Source organism: Pantherophis guttatus, chromosome 2, assembly GCF_059756535.1.
Source record: "Pantherophis guttatus breed Tessera chromosome 2, ASM5975653v1, whole genome shotgun sequence".
NCBI classification, from domain to species: domain Eukaryota; kingdom Metazoa; phylum Chordata; class Lepidosauria; order Squamata; family Colubridae; genus Pantherophis; species Pantherophis guttatus.
In genome coordinates, this window is record NC_142064.1 from 277,758,986 (window position 1) to 277,786,538 (window position 27,553).

The following is a 27,553-nucleotide window of genomic DNA, read 5'->3' on the forward strand; positions in this document are numbered from 1 at the left end:
AATATTGGCAGGAACAGATGAGAAAATGATTAAGAAACTCTATAATTATTTATTGTGTATTAGACTAGAAGACGAAGAAGTAAAAGAAACAATGATAGCATGGACAAAGAATTTTGGATACACCATAGAATTGGATAAATGGCAACAACTTTGGGAAAGAAATGATAAATTAGCAATGGCAACAGCCTATAAAGAAAACCAATATAAAATGTTTTATAGGTGGTATATGCCACCAGAAAGATTAGTTAAGATGTTTAAAGATAAATCAGCTAAGTGTTGGAAATGTCACCAGTTGCTGGGATCATATTATCATATGTGGTGGTTGTGTAAAGAAGCAAAACAATATTGGCTGAAAATACAAACATGGTTAGAGGGAATGTTGCAGCAACATATAGAGTTAAAAGCAGAGATAGTCTTATTGGGAATTTTACCAGAGAATTATAGTAAAGAAGATACCTATTTGATTATTCATATCATAACAGCGACTAGAATTGCATTTGCACAAATCTGGAAAGCACATAAAATCCTGTTGGAAGGAGAGTCTTATTTCTGAGCTTGTTCATTCCTGGATGTATGACAAATTCTATTACTAATTGGTTTATTTTACTAATTGATGATAATGTTGGAATTTAATGTCATTAACATTATACTCTTCATATGTTTATTTCCTTCAGTTTTAAATAGTCTTAATTGTCACATTGATTCAAAGGAAGAATACAAAACACCAATAACTACAATGAAAAAATTAAATATTATAAGCCTAAGAAACAATTTCACTGTCATTTCTCTACTTTTATCATGAGATGTTCCTTAGTGTTTAGATCTGGCCTCAGGATAATAATGAAGCACTTTGGGAAGAAGATGCAGCCCAGCAGTCCAGCACTGGAGGCCAAGATGGAGAAGACCTGAACAATCACCATGGACTTTCCTTTGGTGCTCAGATAGGTGGGCACGAAGGAGATCCAAACACTGCAGAAGACCAGCATGCTGAAGGTGATCAGCTTGGCTTCATTGAAGGCCCCAGGCAGATTCCTGGCCAGGAAAGCTACAGTGAAGCAAATGGCAGCAAGGAAACACATATAGCCAAGGACAACATAAAACATGGTGACAGAGCCTTCATTGCATTGAAGGATGATCGCTCCATGCTGGGAGTGGAGGTCAGAGTCAGGGAATGGGGGAGAAATTCCCAGCCATAAGGAACAGATGAAAATTTGGCCAGCAGAACCAGAAAGGATGATGGAATTGGCCAAGCTCTTCCCCAACCATCTTCTCACTTTGTTCCCTGGTTTTGAGGCTAAGAATGCCAACACCACTGTGATTGTCTTGGCCAACACAGATGACACAGCTATTGAGAAGACAATGCTGAACACAGTTTGTCGAAGAAGACAGGTGGCTTTCCTTGGCTGTCCAATGAAGAAAAAGGAGGACAAGAAGCAAAGCAAGAGGGAGACCAGGAGGATGTAGGAGAGGTCCCGGTTGTTGGCTTTGACAATGGGAGTTTCTAAGTATTTAATGAATATGATTAAAATGAATCCTGTGGTTAGGAACAAGAGTAGGGCAATGGACACCAGGATGATGCCCAGATGTTCTTCATAGGAGAGGAAGGTTATTCTTTTTGGGATACATTGGACTCTGCTCTCATTTGGATATTGATCATCTGGGCACTTGGTGCATTTTTCAGTATCTGAGAAAACAAAAAGAAATATTTCTTTTATATCTCTTTTCACCTTTCAAGAAAGATCTTCTTTGGATGGCAGATGATACCAACCAACCATGGCAGGTGCCAATTTTGAAAAAAAAACAACAGGGGCAGGTTGACAATACTAACTGTGACTGTGGGATCATCCCAAAAACTTTATATCATGTTATGTTGGAATCGGGATGCGGTGGCTCAGTGGCTTGTCGATCGAAAGGTTGGCAGTTCAGCGGTTCAAATCCCTAGTGCCGCGTAACATGGTGAGTTCCCTTTACTTGTCCCATCTTCTGCCAACCTAGCAGTTTGAAAGTACATTAAAAATGCAAGTAGAAAAATAGGGACCACCTTTGGTGTGAAGGTAACAGAGTTCCGTGTGCCTTTGGCATTTAGTCATGTTGGCCACATGACCATGGAGATGTCTCCGGACAGTGCTGGCTCTTCGGCTTTGAAACGGAGATGAGCACTGCCCCCTAGAGTTGGGAATGACTAGCACATATGTGCAAGTGGAACCTTTACCTTTACCTATGAGGGAATGCGCCCTCAGAAGGTTCTCTGGATCCCTGCATGAAATACATCATCTCAAGGGCATTGCTGCCCAATGGCTAAATGGTCCAGATATCCAGCGATAGGCTTAGCCACTCTAGTAACTGTTCATATATAATTTAATTTCATTCATAATTGTACCCATCATTCCTATTATGCATTTTTAAAATAACTTACTGTTCTGCTGTTTTATATTTTGATGCACATTTTATATGCTGTTTCTGCTAACTTTATGTATTAATGCTGTATTCTGCTACACCGTATGAAATAAATACAATAGCTTAGTTGGTTCTCTTTTTTCCCTGATTTCTGTTTAGATCGGTTTCCTTTTAATACCAATAGTTAATAGTCCTTATTAGAGGCACAGCTATATCCCCTTTTTTTGTTGCTGTTGTATTTCATTATTTAATATCCAAGAAAATTGGAAAGATAAGACGAAGAGGGAAGATTCAGTAACAATGCAACCGAGGAAGCCATGATGGTGGCAATGCTGAATCTGGGAATGTTGAACTGGCCTATAAACCATATTTGTGTTTTACCTCTTAATCCGTAATATGGAAAATTAAAGCAGTAAAAATAAAAAAGGCAAATTTTACCCCTACTAATGGTAAATTTAATTTATATCCCTTCTTTCACACAAAACTGCTCCAGGTCTTTTATGGCGAGTCTTTTGTACATATTTCTCTTGTCCCTTGAACCCAAATCCTCTCCCTCTGTGGTCCCCTGAATTACTTCTTCCTGCTTGTGTGGTTCCATGACCTTGATAAAGATTGATTGATTGATTGATCAATCAATCGATTGATTTATGTACAATATTCAAGGTAAGTCACAGTAGCAGTCCAACCAAGGAAAACAAGGAAACCATGGTTATGCTAAATCTGGGAATGCTAAACTGGGCTATAAATAATATTTGGGTTTTACCTCTTGATCCATAATATGGAAAAATAAAGCACTAAAAATAAAAGAGGCAGATTTTACCCCTAACAATGGTAAATTTAATTTATGTCCTTTCTTCCACATCGTTTATGGAAAGTCTTCTGTGTGTATTTCTCTCGTCTCTCCATGGTTATCTGAATTAGATCTTTCTGCTTTTCTGGTTACATGACCTTAATAAAGATTGACTGATTAATTAATTGATTGATTTATTTATCTTTTGGCCTGTAATACAAACTAGGTTTGGGTGAGCAAAATTGATCTGAAACCATTTCTCAATTGCAAAGAATGCAGATGTCCCTAAGAGCAGTAAACATGGGAGGACAGCTCCAAACTAGCAAGCAAAGAGAAATGTCCTCGGATGCAAATAGTCTTACAGAATCCACCATGTTCTTCTATCTCTTCCTACCTTGTCCCTCAAAATCTTTTTCTTATTCTTCCCCTTAGGGAAGAAATAGGGCACCTTGAAAATTGAGAACCACAGAATTGTTAACCTTAGATGTCTCTTTTAAAATGCACATTGATCAAAATGCTCTGGATGAATCTAGTAGCCTTTTCTTTGGTGTCACTCACCTTCCTGAGTGGAGATGGTCCCTTCTGGACAAGGAATACAGTCATAGCAGCATACTGGCTCTTCTTTTCGAGCTTGCTTGAAAAATCCAGGATGACAATTTTCCACACATTTGGACTGAGGCAAAGACTAAGCAGGAAAACCAGGAATGCCAAACAAAATATGTTAGAACTAACCCTTAATGAAAAATGGAGGTAGACAGGAACATTAGTCAACTAGTTGCTGGACTTCACTTAGGTAAATACGAACGTTTTAAGTAACTCTCAATGTTGCAGGAGATACAACTACTGACAGATTCTTCATTTAATTTCTCCCTTTTGCTTCTAGAATATCTCTTTCCAATACAGGACATTTCTACTTAATAAATTCTGGACCTAAGCAATTGAGAAACAATTTAACCATGAATTGACAATTAGTGTCACATACATACATACACAGATACACAAATACATACACATACATACATACACATATATAAATACAACCACATGATTGTATTACCGTGCACTACTCCTTTCTTCATTTACCTATGAATTTAAAGTGAGATGCTGGGTTCATATTAAAGCTTAGAATGAAATTTATTCTAAAAAGTTAATGATTTTTTATTTTATTTTACTAGATTTACTAAAATTGAATAAAACTGTGATGAAGAAACCTGTGACCGATTGGAACTGGAAAGGTTTCTTCTGGACTACATGTATCATTGCAAGGCCATCCCCATTCAAAAGTGGTCCAGAACCACCTCCAATAAAGGAAAACTTCATTATAAATTTGGGCTGTCAACCTTAATGCATCTGTTCTTTGTTTATTTGTATGTTTATTTGCTAATTTTATATGGCCACCATGATGGTGAACCAAGGCTAAAACTGACTGCCTAGTTTCTAGAACTAGAGTGAGATGAAATGAGGTTAGTCATGAGAATAGAGCTGGTATTCAGCCGGTTCGGACTGGTTGGGGTGAACCGGTAGTAGCGATCTGTGGGTGGGTCCACCCACCCACCCAAGTGCAATCCTGTCCTATATCGCTGTGGTTTTGATGTTGCACAAATGCATGGACATCGCAGGTGAGTGAATTACCATGTTGTTTGATGTCTCACACATGTGGAGCACACACTCACATTTCCGGTGCTGGGTGAACTGATGGTGACAGAATGTGAAGCCCAATTCTGCATGAGAACATGACCCTCAAAAATCAGGCATTTTTTGCTGTATCACATGTGACATGAATATGAACCCTGTGACAGGGTCAAGCAAGGTTTTCATAGCTATGACATCACTGGTTCTAAATATCTTTCAACACTTTAAACTAATACAAATTATTTTAATGTTAATATTATAATTCTTTAACCTTATACGTTATTTATACATAACATCATACTAATAATCTATATCATATTTCTATACAATTATTACATACTTTCTACTAATCTATACCTGTACCTATTTATGCAATTTACATACATATTTATCTGTCATATCGTATATATTTCTCATCTAACACTACAGCTTTGTTCGGCTATCTTGCTTTTATCTAGACTTTCCTAAATTTTTTTCCAGATTATATAGTACATTTATCCTTGAGCTCCAAGGTAAGTCTATCCATTTCTGTGCAGTTAAGAATTTTTAATATTATTTCCTCTTCAGTTGGGGTATCTTTCTCTTTCCATTTCTGAGCAAAGGCTATCCGTGCAGCTGTGAGTATATGCAGTAATAGATAATTTATATCTTTCTTATATTTACCCTCTGTCATTCCCAAAAGGAAAAATTCCAGCTTAACTTCTATTTTATTAATGAAATTTCTTCAAGCCAATTCTTTATTAAATTCCAATATTTTTTGCCTTTGGGCATTCCCACCACATATGGTAGAAATCCCCCACATATGGTAGAAATTGGGTCAATCCTTGTTTCAATGCTTCAGTTTTCTGGGTCAGGGAACACCAGAACACTCATTATGATTTCTTGTGAATGGAAAGCCTTGGACCTTCTCCCTAGGAGCAGAAGGCCTATTCTTCTATCCCCAAGGCATGAAAGACAAGTATGAAAATTCTGACCAGTATGATCTATTTAAGAATATAAACTTGCCCAGCCATGACAAGCTAAACCTGAATGCCAAAGCATATTTCCCAATGGTGTCAACAGGAAACAAGTCCAGTCTTGATTAGAGTTATCTTTGCCTTTTTCACTTAACTGGGAACCTGGGCTAATCTTAGGCAAGGAAACAAGACAGGTTGATGCTATCAGCACCTAAATCCCCAATAGATATACATAATCTGTATATCTGTTTTATACAGATACAGATCTATTTTATATAGATACAGGAGTTCATTGGTGGCGTGATTCATAGGTCAATTATTTTACAGCCCAATTTCACATCTATGTTATATGCACCTTTAATTTGCTGTATGGCCAATTTAAAACTGATACTTCCAGATAAATAAATGTTAACTGATTAATTCATTGGTGAAAATAGAATCTTTCAGCTCTTTATATATCTTAATTAATGAAGACTGGGAATTAAAAATGGTTTTGTTTTGTATTTTTAGCTGATAGTTTTGGAACAGTGTTGTTCCAAAATAGGGAGACAAAATAGCCATACGTCCAGCCGGTTGACATCACAGCAGGAACGGACTGGAAAATAGCAGGCTCTGATGAGCCACGCAAAATCCAGCCGGACGAACTGCTGGCGGGAGGTTTTCGAGCTATAGCCATCTTGTAGGGATGGTGAAGAAAGGAGAAGTGTTTCGTAGACCGTGAGGAATTGGCAATTTCCTTGCTGGAACAGAAACAGCTCTCCCGAAGCAGCAGCGGGGACAGCGGCCATCTTATGGTGGCCGCTTTGAAACTGGGACAACCGGATCAAAGTATTGAGCAGGAGTGGCATTTGGATGGAGAGCCAGAATTGGGTGAGATAACTGCCAATTTAAGCTAAGAAAAATGGGAATTGAAGTCTTAAAAGCATCCCTGAATTTGGATTAGTGGCTATCTGGCACTTGGGGAGAAAAAACACAAATACAGAAAAAAGAGAAAGCATGGATTATTCATGGATTATAAACGATGTTCAGAAGAAAGAGAACAAATTATAAGAGGTTTTGAAAAATTATTGAATATTTTGATAAACAATTGGATTTGAAAGATTATTTTGCAACGTGTAGAAACTGAGAGTGCCATCTGCTGGAGAAAAGAAAAAGTACTGTGATACTGTATTCAAATAGACAAAACAGGAAGCAGCTGTTTGAAGAACAAAGGACTATTTTAAGAAGAAAAGGAGATACAAGAAAATTACATAGACTTTAAATTTTGGCTAAGTGGGAACGTTTAAGGAGTGACTGTGTTTTACTTCTGGGTGGCTGTTTATTTCCCTTCTCTTCTGGAAGACAGCTTCATAATGGGATTTGACTGTTGCTGAATTTGAATAATAATGAATAATTGAGAATAACATTTTAATTTTAAAGAATAAAAGAAATAATCAAAGAAGGAAAAAGCAAAGAAGCGGAGATACAAGAAAACTATATAGACCTTAAATTCTGGTTAAGTTCATAGAGAAATAATTGGGGAGGTATTAAATTGTTAAAAAATGGAGTTGCAGATGTATGAAGAGTTACTTTTGATGCTTAAAAGCATGCGTGAATCTTTAATAGGCAAAAAAGAAATGGAAAATTCATTTAAAAATACAGAAAAGAAAAGGAAGAGGAGTTGTAAGAGAAAAATTTAAATGAGAAGCAAGAAATTAATAATGTTGAAGAGCAAATATTAAAAAATAGAAATCAGAAAGGGGAAAAATCCCCCCTAAAACAGAAACAGACAAAAGGGAAAAGGGGGAATATCTGGAAGAGACAAGGGAAAACTTTAGTAAGGGAAGTTCAAACAACACAACAACAAGAAGAAAAAGATAAAAGGAGCCAGAAGAAGAAATGTAACATATATAAAAAGAAAAAGAGAGAGAACTGAGAAATTAGAGCGAGATAAAGGGTCGTGCAAAAAACTATTAGAAAGGGGGATGTTAAAAAGGTTTCGAGATGATGGGTAAAGATGAGATGATGAAGTAAACATTAGGAAATATACACAAAATAGATTAATAAATGGGGATGGGAAAGTAGACAATATAATAATAATGGTGTTTTTTAAAGCTTTTTAAATTAGAATGAAATTTTAATTGTTATAGTAGTGGCAAGAGAGAAGAAGTATAGGATATACTGTGATGTTAGCTAGATGAAAGCATTAATGACTTGTTAAAGCAATATGTGAGAATAACATGGCAGAAGTTGAAAAAATAAGATAGGGTGGAAAATGATTATAAGTGATTATATGACAAAAATGAATGAAGCCCAGCTGCTATGGCCTAGAGGTGGAGCTCTTGCCTCGCAATCAGGAGGTTGTGAGTTTGATCCTAGGTAGGGGCAGATGGAGGGTATCTTGCTTGGGCAGGGGGTTGGATCCCTTCCAACTCTGTTAATCTGAATAGAATTTGTTTACATTAAATCCTAATAGATAGAAAGGGGAAAATAAGTAATTTGACAATACTATTAATTTTGATAACAATGTAATTAAAATGAATATTTAAAATGCTAATTGTATAGAAAATAATGTTGAAAACATGAAAGTGTTTCCTTTTGCAAAGAAAAAAAAATAGAATATGTTGGTGATAAACCACAGCAGATGGAAAGGGAAAAATAGGTAATTTTTTATTATTATTATTATTATTATTATTATTATTATTATTATTATTATTATTATTCATATTTCTATGCCGCCCACTCTCCGAGGACTCTGGGCGGCTTACACCAAAGACACTATACTAAATAGCATATTGCCCCCAACAATCTGGGTCTTCATTTTACCCACCTCGGAAGGATGGAAGGCTGAGTCAACCTTGAGCCGGTGAGATTTGATCCGCTGATTTGCTGAACTAGCAGTCAGCTAAAGTAGCTGCAGTACTGCACTCTAACCACTGCGCCACCTCAGCTCATTTTGATAATCAAGTAAATTAAGATGACTGTATTATTGTTAATGAATGAGAAAAAGGAATTAGAGAGACTCTTCGGGAAATGAAGAAAGATGGCAAACAACTGGAGCAATTGTCATTGAGAAGAAATATAAGGCGCAAAGTGATGTTATTGGAATATAAAATTGAAAACGATAAAAAATAATAGGGGGAGGAATTAATGTGGCAGAAGTTGAAATAATAAGATATGGAGAAAAATGATAAATTTGGGATAAAGGATTACACAAAAGAGATAAATATTGGAAAAAATAGGAAGATTAAGAAGTATTATAAGGATGATTTTGATTATGTATAAAATGTGAACTCTGTTCATAAAATATGTATGGTGAAAGAATTTTTTTTTAATAAAACTTTTTTTTTTTAAATAGCCATAGGTCTTAAAGAATTATCACCTAGCACCCCACAAAGGACACGGCTGAATCAATTTGAAACACTGTTCTATATTACAGCATCCGAGAGATACCTTGCCAATTGTACTGAAGCGTCCCAAGCCTTTTAAGAAAATTATAAGGCTTCTATTCCCCACATTCAATTCTCCCTGTATTGGTGAATAGGCTTAGCCACTTGAAAAGTATCTCAAGGCTTTGGAAAACAGAGAAAAGACACCAATGTTTCACCCACCTTATTGAGCAACTTTAGCTGTGAAAGAGCATCTGGATTGATAATAAGTCTCTGTCTTTCAAAAGTCCCCACTTGCTTTCTAACGGGATCCTCCCTGGACTGAACTATCAAGCTTACGAGGTTCAAATCTCCTGTCACATCCCCATTTTGGTCCAAGTACAGTTTCACGTGGGAAAGATTGCAAAACTCGTTCTTCTTCAGAAATGGATGGAACTAGAAGAGAAATATCCAGGAATGTTAAAAGCAGAAACCTTGGTTTTTCTATCACACATTGTTGTTGTTGTTTTCAGATTTGAGTCTTTCTGCTACAGTTGTCTCACTTGAGTTGGGACAACAAGTGTTATCACTGTCCCCAAAAGGGGAAAAGAAAGGTTCAGCAAAATTTGTCAATCATAGAAATATTGATAAAATAAATAATTGATGAAATTGGTAGGGTATAGGGAGCATTCTAGACTGGATCACATATAAATTGAACAAACAAATGAAAAGATAATTCATAAAGCCCTTGAAAACAAGGAGAGATTCTGGCTGAATGAAAACCATCCTAAAAGGAGGAACAATTTTACAGCTGATCCCGTGAACCAGAGAAGTTTCCCCTTCACTGATTGTTTTAATGCAAAACAGCCATCACTTAGAGAAGATTTAACTGGGATTCCTGCAGACAGAAAGGGTTATGCTGTATCAGTGATGGTGAACTTTTTTGGCACCAAGTGCCCAAATCAGAGCATGCGCCACAGCTCTAGAAACCCGAAGACTAGCTGGCCGGCATACACAAGCGGCGGCCACCTGGTTTTGGGGTTTTCACCAAGCACATGTGCACTGGCCAGCTGGTATTGGGGTTTCTGGCATGCGCGAAGACTAGCTGTGTGCCAGAAACCCGAAGAGCAACTGCCAACAGTGTGCATGCCCACAGAGAGGACTCTGAGTGCCACCTCTGACACGCGTGCCATAGGTTCGCCGTAACGGTGCTAGGGTCTCCTTCAAATGTATGAACATACAATTCTAAAATGCTAATCACAAATTCATAAAGATAGGAATTTACTTAAAATGCATACATATTTTATAAAATTAACTGTTTAAGATCAAAATATAAATGTCATGGTACCCGCTCTTTGGAAAATTATCCACAAGTGATTAGATGGACCAAACTTGTTGGCCTTTTGAAGCACAAAAAGGTTGAGATAGTTTCCTTTTCCCCTTTGTATTCCTTATCCAAAGAAAGTAACTTTGATGGATCTTTGTCAGGACCCCATACCTGCCATGGCTGCAGCCTTTGAGTCCCCAGGCTCTCTTCTCCCTCTTTTCTTCTCCTCTTGGATATGGAGGAATATGCAGCGTTCAAGGCATGGGCCAGACCATTAATCAAAGAGTAAACATGGTAGTTACATATGTACAAGAGCCAATTTCTTTCCACTTTGGTCTTCAGTGGAGATTTCTGAGTGCATCTTCTCCGGCCTTTGACAGAAATGATGTCTTCTGAAAAAGAACAGAGAAAAGATTGATCTCCGAACTGTGGTTGCACAAAGAGATCTGGTTCAAAGGAACTGTCCTTTGGGCTTTTTTTCAACTGGAAAATGTAGATCCAAACACTATGGATATATTTCAGAAATATGTGTCTTTTTATTTCCCTTTCCCCAAGGACTGCAATTATCCAGACTTTCCCTTCAATGGGTTCTGGCAAACTTTTAAGTGTTGAATGGAAAAGATGAATTCTGTCCCAAACAGCAAAATATTCTACGATGTGAACAAAGACATTGACTTGTCTCCACTTGGAAATGGCAACCCTGAGGGGTCCTGTATGTCCAGCTGGTGAAATTTGTTCTGATATAACAGCACAAATTCCATTCCTGACCAGCATAGGACTCAAAGCCCTCATGGAATTCTCTCCCTTCTCTGTGTCTGAAGCAAAGAGACCAATCAAAGTCCATCTGAAATGGAGGAGCAGTTTGACAATTCCTGGGTAGTGGAACCCTTCTTTGGGGAGAATCCGGTAAAAAAATGAGAATTGACTTTTATCACTCAGAGCCGCTGAAACAATGTTATAAGTGATCTGAAAAAGCAATGAACAATGCCGTCATTCTTTCAATAAATCCAACTTTTTCCTCATCAAGGTATTAGAATATTGTATTCTTGATTAGCTAATATTACAGACAGAATATTAGCAAGACCAGATAAAAAATACAAGAAAAGAAAGGAAGTAATTAAAAAAAAATCAGAATAAAGAATGCAAATGATATTTCTTGCTCACTCCCTTTTTTTCTGACATCAGACCCACATTTGCAAATTCAACTGAATTGTTTTGTTCAAATAAAGAGCCATATTTTATGTCAGATTTTTAAATTCTGTCCATAAAGGTTATATGTTGTTTTAATATAAGGATTTTGACCTTCTCCTTATTTTCACAGGTGTGCAGTAGAAGCCCCCAAAGCAATGGGGATGGTGTCATTAGATGATAGGGCTCCTTTTCTGTTTTCCCCTCCCCAGTATCAATCCCATCCATCACTAGACAATATACCTACACTGGCCACAGAGGAAAGCAACTCTTGAATGCCCTAGAATGGATGTGGTTGAATTTATTGCTTACCCATCCTACCGATTCACTCTTTTTACTAGTTAGAAAGGCACACACACAAACCTGTGGGACTTTGTAGGTGTCTGCTAATGTTGACATCTGGATGGAGATGTCCCTGACAGCTGCATCAACAAGAGCCAAAAGGTGGTCCTTCCTTCCACAGCTGTAGTTGGGAACATTGGCTTCTCCACTGGAGAGCATGTCCAGCAAGGCATCTGAAGTGCCAATAGTGTTCATATAGTTGTCATGGATGTCGTAGCCAAGTGTGAGATTTTGCAGGAGCTGGGAATTCTTATTGACCACTTGAGTAGCGAAAATAAAGCGTAGGATTTTAGACCGATCAGAAGATATGCTACTGTAAAAGAATGTTCATTTTTATCATCACCATTACCATCATCATGAATAGCAAAATATATTTTATATTTTTGATATATTTTTGCTTGACTAATCAAAATAAAGCATAGCATTTTTCAATGAGCATTAGATAAACTCTTGTAAAAATGAACAAACAAACTGCTGTAAATATGATCATGTCATTATCATCAACAGAACCAACAACATACTTCTTTTCAATCTAAACCACTTTGTCTTTTGAAGCCTACAGAGTCTTAAGCCATTACTGACTCCAAACCCAGAGACAAATGATACTCACCCAACTCCATTCAATTTTAATGAATGTTGGGAAGATGGAATTGATACAGTCCTCCACATGGGATAAGAATCGCAAATACACTATTCTTTGGGGCAGTACTAATTTTCATCTGCCCAATAATCAGGATTCAAAATAATTGAATAATTACAGTAGAACCACCATAAAAGGAAGAGGATGTTTCAAAAGTGATCCAGAAACCAATTCTAAAACTAAGTTATCCTGTATTTCTATAAGGATCTGGAAGTAAATATCAATGTGTAGTTGTATTTGAAATGAGCTGGGAAGGGGAAAACTACAAGAATCACTAATTTAAATAAAAATCAGTATTCAAGTCATGAATTCAAGATTGAACAGGCAGAGGAAAATAATGTGGACTTGTTTCATATTATTTTTCTCTTCCATCTTTGGATTTGAATCTGTTCCTCAAAATAAGACAAAGAAAGCATGGAAATCTAAATGATTTAGGAAATTAGACAGGAGAGGTGCTGCCATATGCATCTGGAATAAGTGGAATAAGGAGAAAAAAGAATGAGGTGTTAGAATTATAAATGGAGGGAATGCAACTCCATTATCCTGAATGACTTACGAATTAGACTGACTAGAAGGAGCTGCATCAAAAGGGAACATTACAGGAGATATTTTTGTTTCACTGGTGATAACAGCAATGAGATGGTCTCCTGGTCTGTAATAGCTCCATGGTTTTTCTCCATCCTGGTGTTCCAGAGTCAGTGGACATTTCATTCTAAGCTTTCCAGAGATTGGCTGGGACAGCAGTAGCATCAGAAGCAGAAGTAGGAGGTTCATAATTCATGGGGCTGAATCAATTCCCTTCCTGTTTCTAAACAAGAACAAGAAGAGTTGAAGAATTAAAAGCCCTGAGAATTAAAAGAGACAAATCATGCTTCACCTGGAAAGGAGAGAAAAGGACATTTAACAGCATAGCCCCTGCCTGTCCTAAAATTCACATAACACAGTGTCACCTAAAGCATTTATCCTTTTCTGATGCAGGATCCCCTCCACAGTGCTTCAGACTGATGTTTACATCAAAGGCAGTCACTAGAGAAATAGAAGGAGACATCTCAAAGAGCAGAATGGTGATAATTACAGTGAGAAGCAACTTTTCCTCTGGGGACCCTGAACTTATTCCTGATATACAGCATGTTTGTGAAAAATTACAGATATACCCCTGAGGGCAGTGTTCTTTAATCGTTGTGGTCTTTCCTGTCAGGACCTGTCCAGAAAATGATGCTGGAGGGAAATGCAGGATTTCAACATCTATGTATTTGACTTCTGCTATCCTTCAATATGGACTCTTTTCTCCAGAGACTGCTGAGTAAGGTCACCCAGAAACATGGAGTTTGGTGCCACTCTAGGTTGAGGACACTGAATATTTTTGGATTATATCATTGTATAAATATGAAGAAAGATATAGAGCTAATAGATCTTTTTTCCCCTTGACACCAATTGTTGTGACCTAGGCCCAAGTAGTTATTACCAGACACAATCAATCCTAAACAAACCTGTTTTATTGGAACAGCTGATAGTTACTTCATTCTCAGTTTAGTCCAAATTAAGGGGCCAATCATCTCCTGGCCTTACTCCCGAGTCGTCCTTTTTGCTTTAGCTGCTTTTGCCTTCTGGCAGCTCTTCACATGTGTGCACTAGGAACAGGCTCCTCCTGTTCCTCTGCCTCTCTGTTACTCGCTTCTGGAGGCTCCGGAGTCCGCTCATCACTCCCAGATGGCCCTGGCCCCATCTCTGCCTCTAATGCAGAGCCCTCGTCTGGACCTTCCCCTGACTCCAGGACTGACCCATTTTCCTCCCTTCACACTTCAAGAGGCATAATAAACAGCAAAGGGGACAAAGGAAAATCTTGACTTGTCCCCTTCTGGATATCACATGGTTATGACACTAAATTTCTTGAATAAAATTTTCGGCAAGACTCATATCTTCCAGAACATTAAGCAAAAAAGGCCAATGCAAATGATCAAAGGCTTTCTCTGCATCTAAGAAGAACTATACAGCTTGTTTTTTGTTATGTTGTTGTAAAAGTACTATGACAACCAACACAGTTCTCACATTGTCTTTTGTCATTTAAGTAAAAAGCCACATTGATCTTCATGAACAAACTCTTGGAAAAAAATTTAGACTACCAGCTAAATTTAATCTAACACTTTATGATTACCATTCATAAGTGAATGGTGATTATAAACATGCAATCTGCATCTCCCTGTAGGTGACTCTCTACAACTCTGAGGAAGATGCATCCTGAGGGTCCGCCATGGCCCCACCAGACCTTCCAGCCAAATTCTCCCCTGCAGCCACTGCTCCCACTTGCCCCAAAGGCTCCACTTGGGGAAAATCCAGGGGTGAAATGGTACCAGTTCAGGCCGGTTCACCCAAACCAGTAATAAAAAATGCTACTGGTTCATAAACATATGAAGAGTATAATGTTAATGACATTAAATTCCAACATTATCATCAATTAGTAAAATAAACCAATTAGTAATAGAATTTGTCATACATCCAGGAATGAACAAGCTCAGAAATAAGACTCTCCTTCCAACAGGATTTTATGTGCTTTCCAGATTTGTGCAAATGCAATTCTAGTCGCTGTTATTATATGAATAATCAAATAGGTATCTTCTTTACTATAATTCTCTGGTAAAATTCCCAATAAGAATATCTCTGCTTTTAACTCTATATGTTGCTGCAACATTCCCTCTAACCATGTTTGTATTTTCAGCCAATATTGTTTTGCTTCTTTACACAATCACCACATATGATAGTATGATCCCAGCAACTGGTGACATTTCCAACACTTAGCTGATTTATCTTTAAACATCTTAACTAATCTTTCTGGTGGCATATACCACCTATAAAACATTTTATATTGGTTTTCTTTATAGGCTGTTGCCATTGCTAATTTATCATTTCTTTCCCAAAGTTGTTGCCATTTATCCAATTCTATGGTGTATCCAAAATTCTTTGTCCATGCTATCATTGTTTCTTTTACTTCTTCGTCTTCTAGTCTAATACACAATAAATAATTATAGAGTTTCTTAATCATTTTCTCATCTGTTCCTGCCAATATTTCATCCAGTTCGGATATCCCTAAATTAAAGCCATATTGTCTATGATCTGCTTCATATCTTGATTGTATTTGCAATCTTCTATACCAATCTCTCTCGATTCCTTGACTCTCTAGTTCTTGTTTTTGTTTCAGCACTCTCCGATCTGTCAGAATGTCTTTATATCTCACAATATTCCCCATGTACACAATATTTGGGTATGTCACTGCTTCTATTGTAGAAAGCCACATTACAATATTTAAATAATGTTGTTCTTTTACTCTCTCCCACACTGATAACAAACCATTTCTTACATAATATCTTTGGAAATATCCATGTATCCTTTGTTTCCCGTACCATAAAAAGGCATGCCAACCCAATTGTAAATCATGACCCTCCAATATCAATAATCTTGTATTCCTTAATAACATCCATTCTCTAATCCATGTTAACGCTGCCACTTGATAATACAATTCCCAATTCGGAAGGCCAAACCCACCTCTAATTCTTGCATCTTGTAGCATTTTAATATTAATCCTTGCTCTCTTTCTTTGCCACACATATTTCCACGTTATTTTCTTCAACTCTTCAAAAACATGAGCCTTGGTAGTACAGTGGTCTAAAGCACCCTGTTATTAAAACCAGCTGCCTGCAATTACTGCAGGTTCGAATCTCCCCAGGCTCAAGGTTGACTCAGCCTTCCATCCTTTCTAAGGTAGGTAAATTGAGGACCCAGTTTGTGGGGGCAATAAGCTGACTTTGTATAAATATACAAAAGTATGAAGGCTATTGGTTAGCGCATTGTAAGCCGCCCTGAGTCTCCGGAGAAGGGCGGCATATAAATCAAATTTATATATATATCCCTCTTCACCCAAGTACCAATCAAAGAAGCCTTGACAGTTATCCAAAACAAATATAACCCCCCCAAGCACATCTTAGATCTGACCAACCACTGCCTATCCAACACATACTTCATCTATAATGGACAGAAATACAAACAAATAGAAGGAGCACCCATGGGATCACCCCTCTCACCTGTCATTGCCAACCTCTATACGGAATACTTTGAAACCCAAGCTCTAGAAAAATCTGATCACAAACCCAAACTCTGGCTCAGATATGTAGACGACACCTTCATAATCTGGCCACATGGGAAAGAAAAACTGGACAACTTCCTCACACACCTCAACAGCCTACACCCCAAAATACAGTTCACCATGGAAACAGAAGCGAACAACCAACTTCCCTTCCTGGATGTCTTAGTCTACAGAAAATCCAATGGCTCCCTAGGACACACTATCTACCAGAAAAAAACACACACAAACCGCTATCTGCACGCACTCTCACACCACCACCCTGCCCAGATCAACTCTGTAGCCAAGACACTCATTTCCAGAACAAAACGCTTAGCTGACGAACAACACCTAAAAACCGAACTACACACTCTCACTAACGTACTAACATCCAATGGATTCCAAAGAAATAAGATCACCAACCTAATCCAAAAAGAAACCCCCACTAAAATCCAAGACAGAGAACAAGAAAACGGCAAAGCCCTCCTCCCATACATAAAAGGCACCACAGACAGAATAAGCAAAATCCTCCGCAAACATAACATCAAGACAGCATTCTGCACAAACCGAAAAATATCCACCATCCTAAGGAACCCCAAAGACAAAATTGAGTTAGAAAATCAAGGAGTATATGAAATCCCATGCACCGCCTGCCCCACCACATACATCGGACAAACCAACAGACGAATAAGTGCACGCATAGAAGAACACAAGAACTCAGTCAGAAAAGAGGAACCAACTTCTTCCCTGGTCCAACACCTTAAAGCCACAGGACATGATATTGACTTTAAAAAGACCAGAACTATTGCCAAAACTGAACACTTTAACAACAGAATAATCAGAGAAGCCATCGAGATAGAAAAACGCCCACACAGCATGAACAAACGAGACGATACCTCCCGCCTACCAGCCATTTGGAAACCCGCCCTTATTGACAAACGAGTCCCTAACACGACGAATGACACCAGACCCACACTCACGAGAGCCACACAGGATGTCACCACCACACATCCACGCAGAAAGCAGACTCAAACCCACACTGATAATGAGCCACGATCGAGGACCAGAAGTCAGACCGCAGCTGCATCATTAGCCACTTTAAACCCCTCCAATCCATACATGAAGCAGACTGACACCCACCATGAAGAGCTCGCACGGCCACAAACACGAAGCCAAACAACAACAATGCAGCTCACCAGCTCAAATCCCCCTGCAACTCAGACTAAGCTGAGCACAACCAAGCCCCCACCCAAACAGAACACACCCCCAGCCAATCAGAGCACAACCAACACCCCATCCAATCAGAGCACAGCCAAGCCCCTAACCAATCAGAACACACCTCCACCCAATCCGAACACAGCCAAGTTCCCACCCAATCAGCTCACACCCCCACTAGCAGTTAAAAGGAAGAGACAGCTGCGATCTCACATTGCTCCTGGAAGCACGAAGCCGAGAACACCAGCCTGAAGATGACGAATGAGACTTCGTCGAAACGTCGCCAAGACACTTCCAATTTTACGTGGGAGAAGACCCGAATAACCAAAGACCTACATATATATATATATGTATATATATGCATATTCTTTCTAGCCAGGTTTTACCTACGTAAACTAAGTTGTTCTGCAGCTCTGGTTGTGTGAAATCTCATTCACAAGCTTCAGGGCTTTTTTTCTGTTGACAAACTGCAATTCTGTGTTGTTCTCTGGGAGACTCAGATAGCTATTTCTGCCTTATAAGGCTTCGTCAGTGAGCACACATATATATATATATGTATGTATCTATGTATGTGTGTATATGTATATATATATAGAGAGAGGGGGGGGGAGGGTACAGAGAGAGAGAGGGAGAGAGAAGGAAGGAAGGAAGAAAGGAAGGAGGCAGGAAAGGAAAGAAGGAAGGAAGGAAGGAAGGACAGCAAACGAAAGAGAAAGAAGAAGGAAGGAAGGAAGGAGGCAGGAAAGGAAGGAAAGGAAGGGAGGAAGGACAGCAAAAGAAAGAAAGAAAGAAAAGGAAGGAAGGAAGGAAGGAGGCAGGAAAGGAAAGAAGGAAGGAAGGGAAGGAAGGAAGGAAGGACAGCAAAAGAAAGAAGAAAGAAAGAAAAGGAAGGAAGGAGGAAGGAGAAGGAAGGAAGGAAGGAAGGAAGGACAGCAAAAGAAAGAAAGAAAAGGAAGGAAGGAAGGAAGGAAGGAAAGAGGCAGTAAAGGAAAGAAGGAAGGGAAGGAAGGAAGGACAGCAAAAGAAAGAAGAAAGAAAGAAAGAAAAGGAAGGAAGGAGGCAGGAAAGGAAGGAAGGAAAGGAAGGAAGGAAGGAAGGACAGCAAAAGAAAGAAAGAAAGAAAAGGAAGGAAGGAAGGAGGCAGGAAAGGAAGGGAAGGAAGGAAGGAAGGAGGCAGGAAAGGAAGGAAGGAAAGGAAGGAAGGAAGGAAGGACAGCAAAAGAAAGAAAGAAAGAAAAGGAAGGAAGGAAGGAGGCAGGAAAGGAAAGAAGGAAGGAAGGAAGGAAGGAAGGAAGGAAGGAAGGAAGGAAGGAAGGAAGGAAGGAAGGAAGGAAGAGTCCTGGGCTGGCTCTCTCTCCTCTCCCTAATTCCTCCTTCGGGGCTAACTTCCCTCCTGCTTCACTGAGCCTTATTTAACGAGTTTTGCTATTTAATAAGTAACCAATTCTCCTTGTATTTCTGAGCAGAAAGTGAAAGTAGAGTAATTCAGAGCTCTGCTCTCCCCACCTCCTTCCCCCGTTCCTGGTAAAGGCTGTGGATGTGGCTTGGTGAGCGTGGCAAGGGAAGGATACTGCAAAATCCACATTCCCTCCCCTCCCCACCCCACCCCACCTGCTTTCCAGCTCCATTCCCTTGTGCAGGGCAACAAAAGGAGACCCAGCCAATCAGCTGGGACTTGGGAGGTAGCAAATAGATTGGGGGCGGAGCCAACCAGAAGTGGTATTTGCCAGTTCTCTGAACTACTCAAAATTTCTGCTACCGGTTCTCCAGAACCTGTCAGAACTGGTGGAATACCCCCTCTGATGGCTTCTTCCAAATGTGTAGCCCCTTCCAGGAGTGGTGATGTTTCCACACTTGGGTGTGAAGTTTCAAGCAGCTCCTGTCTTTTGGGCCCTCCAGATCACGTGTCCCCTAACCTTTCGGACCTCCGGGACCACTAAATTCATAATTTTAAATCCCGCGGACCACTAATAGGATCCGCCTAATGACCGGCTGGGTGGGCGTGGCTAGGTGGTCATGTGACTAGGTGGGCATGGTCGACTCGATGTCACTCACATTGAGGGGCACCTCACCGGCCTCTACTCACCCCTCCCCTCCCAGCCACTCCTTGTCTGTCTCCCCGCCCGGGATCCTAGGGCCCCAACAGGAAGCAGTTGTTGGAGTTAAGCAGCCACCATGAGAAAGAGTTGGCAAAACAGCTCAGTTCAAATTGGATCTGACCAAGGAGGAGGCTCAGCAGAAGCACCTCACTGAGGACTACGAGCATAGGCTTTGTTTCTTTTATTTCTTTTATTTTTATTTTATTTTATTATTCAAATTTCTCTACCGCCCTTCTCCTTTCAGACTCAGGGCGGTGAACAGCCAAAATAAAACATTTATACATAAAGTGCGATTAAAAAAAGATTTAAAATAATTAAATTTGGCCCATAGTTTAAAATTTATCAATTTAAAATCCATATCAAAATTTAAAATCAACCATAAAATCATAAAATCAAAAGAGACCGGCTAACTGAAAGAGATGAGTTTTTAGGGCCCGACGAAAAGTCCGGAGGTCGGAGATCACTCGTATCTCTGGGGGTAGATTGTTCCAGAGGGTAGGTGCCACCACAGAGAAGGCTCTCCTCCTGGGGGTCGCCAGCCGGCATTGTCTGGCCGACGGCACCCTGAGGAGGCCCTCTCTGTGGGAGCGAACTGGCCGGTGGGAGGCTATTGGTGGCAGAAGGCGGTCCCGTAAGTACCCCGGCCCTAAGCCATGGAGCGCTTTAAAGGTGATCACCAACACCTTGAAGCGCCCCCGGAAGTCCACCGGAAGCCAATGCAGCTCGCGCAGGAGAGGAGTCACATGGGAGCGCCCAGTCGCTCCCATAATCCCCTGCGCAGCCGCATTCTGCACCAGCTGGAGCCTCCGGGTGTACCCCAAGGGGAGCCCCATGTAGAGAGTGTTACAATAGTCCAGACGAGAGGTGACGAGTGCTTGAGTGACTGGGCGTAGGGAGTCCCGATCCAGAAAGGGGCGCAACTGGCGTATCAGGCGAACCTTCTTTTATATATGCCCAATAATCAGGATGCAAGCCATGAGAACATAAACAGTATTTATTTCTTTGTTTCTATTGCAGGAGATCATCAGGCAAGGCAAGGCAACCGTTCAGGACATCAGAATATATACACAGTAGGAGGAGTCAAATGGTAAGGAGGAGTCAGTGGGTGGGGCAATTGATGTATAGATGATTAACCCTTACACGACTTTAAATATATACTGTCAGATGTAAATGCCTTATTCTCTAATGTGTAAATAGTATATGAACGGGGTATCGGGTTAATTTATTCTTCACTTCTTAATGTATTCATATTTCACCACTCCCATATCTAGCTCCACCCATTGTATATATAAGGAGCTGTTTGCACCCTTTTCCTTGCTTCTATCTGTGAATATTCAGTGAATATAGAATGCCTAATGTAAATAAAAGGAGATATATTTAAACCTTTAACTCTTGCTAAATTTATTGAGTCTGATCCTGAAAATATTGCAACAAGCTGGTAGCAGAGGATGGTTAATTGACTCAATAAAAATTTAAAAATGTCTAAGAAAGATAGGCCCAACACCAGGGCATACAGCAAAGAAATGGAAACAGAACAAGAAATAATCAACGAATCCACAAACGCGATTTCGAGAGAAACCGAAGAATACACCACTGAAGACGAAGAAATAATAGATGAAAATGATGACCAGGAGGAAATCGAAATAAAGAATAACGAACTCAGGTCAGAGATATTAAAACTATTGAAGAGCCAGAAGAATGATGAAAGCCTCATCGCGAACCTCCAAGATATGCTGAAGAACAGCGGAGCAGCGAGAGAGAAGCACATCACTAATGAAAAATCAAAAGACCCAAAAATAGTGAGTGATATGACTGCAGAAAAAATTATTGTGAAGAAGAAAAACGGTGATCCCGCGCGAAATTTTGAATGGCAGCCATCTTGGTTTCAACAGACCTCCAGGGTGAGCGAAGCAGAGCCAATCAGAAAACTCAATTCAAAATTTCTGGCGCGAAAAACATTATCAGACAACGAAAACGAAAAAGAAGATTCAAACACCTCAAAAGAATCAGAATCAGAAAGTGAAGATGATTCAACAAACAACCAAATAAAATCAGCAATGAAAACGCTTTTTGCTGCATTTGGGCCAAAACTAAAAATTACTAAAAAGCTAACGAAGAAGCGAGTGAGCAAGCCAATGCCTCAAGACCTGCCCGCTCCCATCCTGACTACGAGAGCGTCGACGCCCGAACCCAGAGAGCCCTGCCGATACCGCCCCACGCCACAGACCGAAGCAAGCACCAACGCCCTCAAAAGAAGAGGAAGAGCAGCCGTCATCGTCAGGACTCCCAAAATCGAGCCAGAGACCGATTCGTCTGAGGAGGAGCAGAACGAGCGAGCCGCAACGAGGAGAACCTCTCACGACGACTTCAAGGAAGAAATGGACAACGCGCATGCGCAAGACTACGCAGACGGTCCGGGAAGACATGAATTGACGAGGAGACCGTGCAGGCTCGTTGCGAGCATCCCCACGCCGTTTTGTAACTTTCTGCATTTACGAGACCACGGACTACCTCAGGTTGTAAGTAATGGACCTAATAATGTCGGAAATTTACCCAGTGACTTCCCAAAGCTAAGGATAGATGGCATTAATTTGCAAGAATGGTATCAGCAGCTCCAGGTTGTCTTTATGAAGGAAAATTTACTGTTTTTTATCACTAGTCCCCCAAAAAGACCTTGGACTCTAAAGATAGACTATTTACACCATAGAGCATTTTTCTTATTAATATCTAGTGTATCTCCTGCAATGTATCACAGCATCAAGCAAAATCTGACTGTTTCAGAAATTATTCAATGCATGTTCAATTTGTTTCACAGTGACAGTGTAGCTACCACCACAAGGATGTCTAAAGATTTCTTTTCATCTAGGATAAAAACAGGGGTTTCCATAAGTGAGCACTTAATATCTTTAAACAAAATAAGAGCTGAGTTGCATTTAAGGGGGGAGGTGATTTCAGACCAAACAATGAAAAGTGTTATTATCAACTCACTTGATCCATCATGGGACAATTATATGTCACATTTAGACACAATCAATCTAGGATACTTATCCATAGAAAGCCTATCCAATAAATTAATAGCAGAAGACAATTCAAGAAGGAATCGTTCTAACAACCACATAGAACACAAACCATATAGGAAAGTAGCTTTCCAAGAAAAATATAATGAAACATTTAAATGTCACAACTGTGGATCCAGGGAACACAATAGAAGAGATTGCCCCAAAATTTCAAAAGAAAGACATAGATCAGAATATAGAAACAAATACAATTATAGACAGTCTTCCATGGAAAGACATAGATATAGAAGCCCACCAAATTACAAAGAGAATAGAGGGGGCAGAGATAATTCAAAGGATAGAAAATCTGGTTCACTGAATGGATTAAATAAACAAGACAATACTAACATACAGCAGAATGAGAACAATAATTGGCTTATTGATTCTGGAGCAACTAATCACACCACTAATAACAAAAATATATTGTCTTCATTTGTAGAAGATAAATTTGTAATAAAGGTAGCTAACCAAGAAAAGGTTCAAGTATTAGGTAGAGGGAATGTAACCTTGCCTGGTCTAGGAAAAATAGAGGGGGTATTACTAATACCTGAAATACCTCATAACATACTAAGTGCCATAAAACTAAGTAGGGATTCTGATATTAACATTGTCTTTTCTAAAGGAAAAGCGACTTTGGAGAAAAATAAAATAGATATAGGCACCGTGATGATTAAAGGAGGCCTACCTTATCTAATAACAAAGGAAAGATGGTTGCACAACATTGATTCAAATATGGAAGATTGTATTGAAGTAGATGATGGAAACATTAGCAACAGTGACAATGATGAACGTAAAATATCTCATGATCACAAAGATGCACACAATAAAAAAAAACCAAAAATAGGTAAGCCAATTCATGATGAGTGTGCTCACATCTTACATAGGAAGTTAGGACATGCCAGTTTTCCTGTAGTACAAAAAATGACTGAACACGCAGAAGGTGTTAAAATAAAAAATTGTGAAAACTATCTGGAATGCTCAGTATGTAAATCTACAAAATTAAAAATTAGCCCCAGGCCAAGAAAATCTACTAGATCAACCAACAAAATTTTTGATTTAGTACACATGGACTTAGTTGGTCCACTAACTCCATCAATCACTTATAGAAAACGTTACTTCTTGACCATAGTAGACGATTATAGCTGCTATGGATTTGTTTATACATTAAAACACAAAGATGAAACCTTTCAAAAATTTAAAGAATTTTATAAAAGCATAGAAACGCAACACAATATCAAGATAAAACAAATCATGACAGATAGGGGATGTGAATTCATGTCTAAAGAATTCTCCCAATGGTTAAAGGACAAAGGAATGTTACATTACACATCTAGTCCATTTTCTGCATTCCAGAACGGGATTGCAGAGAGGAAGAACTCAACATTACAAACCATGATTAGATGCACATTGGAAGATGCTGGCTTAAGCAAACAATTCTGGTCAGAAGCCCTACATTATTCCAATTACACACATAATAGAACCTGGTCCAGCATTGTAAATAAGACACCATATGAAGTGATGTATAATAGGAAACCAAAATTGGCACACATGCACATATTTGGAGTCACTGCAGACGTACACATACCTAAGCAATTAAGAAGAAAGGGAGAAAACGTGTCCAGAAGACTCAGATTTATGGGATATGAGACAGGCACTAAAGGGTACAGATTCATTGATAATAATAACAAATTTATAGTCTCCAGAATAGCTGTGTTCCATGAACAGGCCAACTGGTCTAAAATACATCTTAATGAAATATTTCCAAGTAACAACAAAGATACAAAATCTCAAGAGAAAGGGACTATAGAAAAGCAAAATATCAACAAATATAAAAACAAAAACAAAACATGGACAAATAGCCAACACAAAATAAAGACAGACACACTAACAAAAAAGGAAGCAAGATATTTGCATGATAACAATAGTAAACCTGAAAAAACAATTAGAAACACCAGAAATCAGATGCCAAATAAATACAAGGATTACATAATACATATGGATGGTGAGTCAATGACACCTAATACATATGAGGAAGTGTTAAAACTCCCTCGTAAAGAAAAAGAAAAATGGGAATTAGCAATGAAAAAAGAGATGGAAAGCTTACAAGGATTAAATGTATTTACACCTGCAATTGCACCAAAAGATAAAACAATTATTGGTACCAGGTGGATATATAAAATTAAGAACTTAGAGGGAGGCAATACCCTATACAAAGCTAGACTAGTTGCACAAGGTTATGCACAGAAATATCCGGAGGACTATACTGACACGTATTCCCCCACAGTAAGAACTGAGAGTGTCAAAACAGCTCTAGTGGTAGCATCAGCACTCAATCTCGATGTATTCCAATATGACATACAGACTGCGTATCTACACGCAAAACTAGATAAGGAAATATATGTAAGAGCACCTCACAGTCAATACACAAACAAGAATGAGACTTGGTTGTTGAACAAGAGTTTATATGGGTTAAAACAATCTGGTAAACGATGGTATGATTGTTTAGTAAAAGTACTTAAAACCATGGACTTCAATGCTACCACTGCTGATAACTGTTTCTTTGTCAAAAAGGGTGATGATTACATAGAATTTGTATTGATCTATGTGGATGACATTTTATACATAGGAAAACATAAAGAGAGAAGAGAAACTTTTGTAACTAAGTTAAATGAACATTTCTCATTGAAATCTTTAGGCAAAGTAAACAAATATCTTGGTGTTCAAATTAATAAAACTAAAAGAGGATTCAAACTTACTCAGAGAGATAAGATCATAGAGCTCTTAAACAAATGCAATCTAAGTGATGCCAAACCTTGTGATACTCCTATGCAGACTGACTTTCTAAAAAATGCTGATGAATCATCCCCTGAATTCAAAGATAACACATTTTATAGATCAGTCATAGGTTCACTTCTTTATATATCTAATTGGACAAGACCAGATATCGCTTTACCCCTCAATTTATTATCCAGACATGTCAGCAAGCCAACAATGTACCACTGGGAAGCTGTTAAAAGAATATTAAGATATCTGAAAAGTACACTAGACTTTTGTTTAATGTTGGAACCTAACGATAATAAAGAACCAAAGCTTACATGTTACGCAGATGCGGACTGGGCTGGAGACACCTCATGTAGAAAAAGTACATCTGGTTATATATTCCTCTTAAATGACTGTCCAGTTTACTGGTACACTGGTAAACAAGAATTAGTGGCCACTTCAACGACAGAAGCAGAATATGTTTGTTTATCTAAAGCTGCAAATAACCTTGTATGGTTTAATGATTTAATTTCAGATGTTTGGAAAAAACCTGCTTTGCCTTTTGTTATGCATGAAGACAATAAAGCAGCTATTGAAATATCTAGATCTGACGCCATTGGACAAAGGTCCAGACACATAGATATAAAATTTAAACATGTGAGACAATTATCTCAGGATGGATTTATTAAAGCAGTGCATTGTGATACTTCTGAACAATTAGCTGACATATTGACAAAGCCTTTACCTTCTAAGCAGCATAAATACTTAACTTCTAAGTTGTACGTTATGTATTGTCCTGAATCTGAATGTAATTGGTGTTGCATAACGAATCGGCATTTAGAGGGGGATTTGTCAGATGTAAATGCCTTATTCTCTAATGTGTAAATAGTATATGAACGGGGTATCAGGGGTTAATTTATTCTTCACTTCTTAATGTATTCATATTTCACCACTCCCATATCTAGCTCTACCCATTGTATATATAAGGAGCTGTTTGCACCCTTTTCCTTGCTTCTATCTGTGAATATTCAGTGAATATAGAATGCCTAATGTAAATAAAAGGAGATATATTTAAACCTTTAACTCTTGCTAAATTTATTGAGTCTGATCCTGAAAATATTGCAACATATACATATAGCTAGGTATTTTCAACATGCAACAGGCTTTCCAAGCAGAGGGAAGACCTGCAGGAGGGCAAGGCCAGGTGCCGGCACCTGGAGGCTCAGCGGGCTGAGATGGTCAGCCAGTACCACACCATGATGCAGTCCCACTGGAACGAGGCCCTCCGGCTCTTCGCCACTATCAGCATTTCTCTCCAGCCTTCGCCCAAAGCCCTGCACCAGGAGGCCTAAGCAGACCCCAAGTCGGAATTTCTGCCTCCCTCCAACCCACACAAAAAGACCTCGAAGGGGGAGACTCTCTGCAGCAACACAAACGTTCATTGCACGGATCTGTCCCAGGGGCCGTAGTTTGAGGACCCCTGATTTAGTGCAATATAAAAAAAATGCAAATAATTTTTCTGCAGACCACCAAAATTTTCTCACGGACCACCAATTGGTGACCGCTGCTCCAGATAGTGGGCTTGTAGGGTCAAACTGGGGTTCAGGCCCACAAGCAGCCTGCACCAGATGTGGCTCGGTCCAGCTGTTTCCAAGCTCAGCCAAGGATTACTGTGGACTTCTTTGGCCAT

At 39.1% G+C, this 27,553-nt stretch overlaps 1 protein-coding gene across 1 annotated transcript; it reads right to left on the reverse strand.

The window, feature by feature from the left end:
• Positions 1-647: 647 nt before the first annotated feature.
• LOC117659167 (vomeronasal type-2 receptor 26-like) lies at positions 648-27,553 on the reverse strand. Its single transcript, XM_087885327.1, has 7 exons — positions 27,412-27,553; positions 13,570-13,735; positions 12,001-12,059; positions 10,621-10,841; positions 9,366-9,578; positions 3,746-3,872; positions 648-1,684 (listed from the first exon to the last, which is right to left on the reverse strand). The coding sequence occupies exons 1-7, from the start codon at positions 27,551-27,553 to the stop codon at positions 780-782; spliced, it is 1,833 nt and encodes a 610-aa protein (XP_087741453.1). The 3' UTR covers positions 648-779.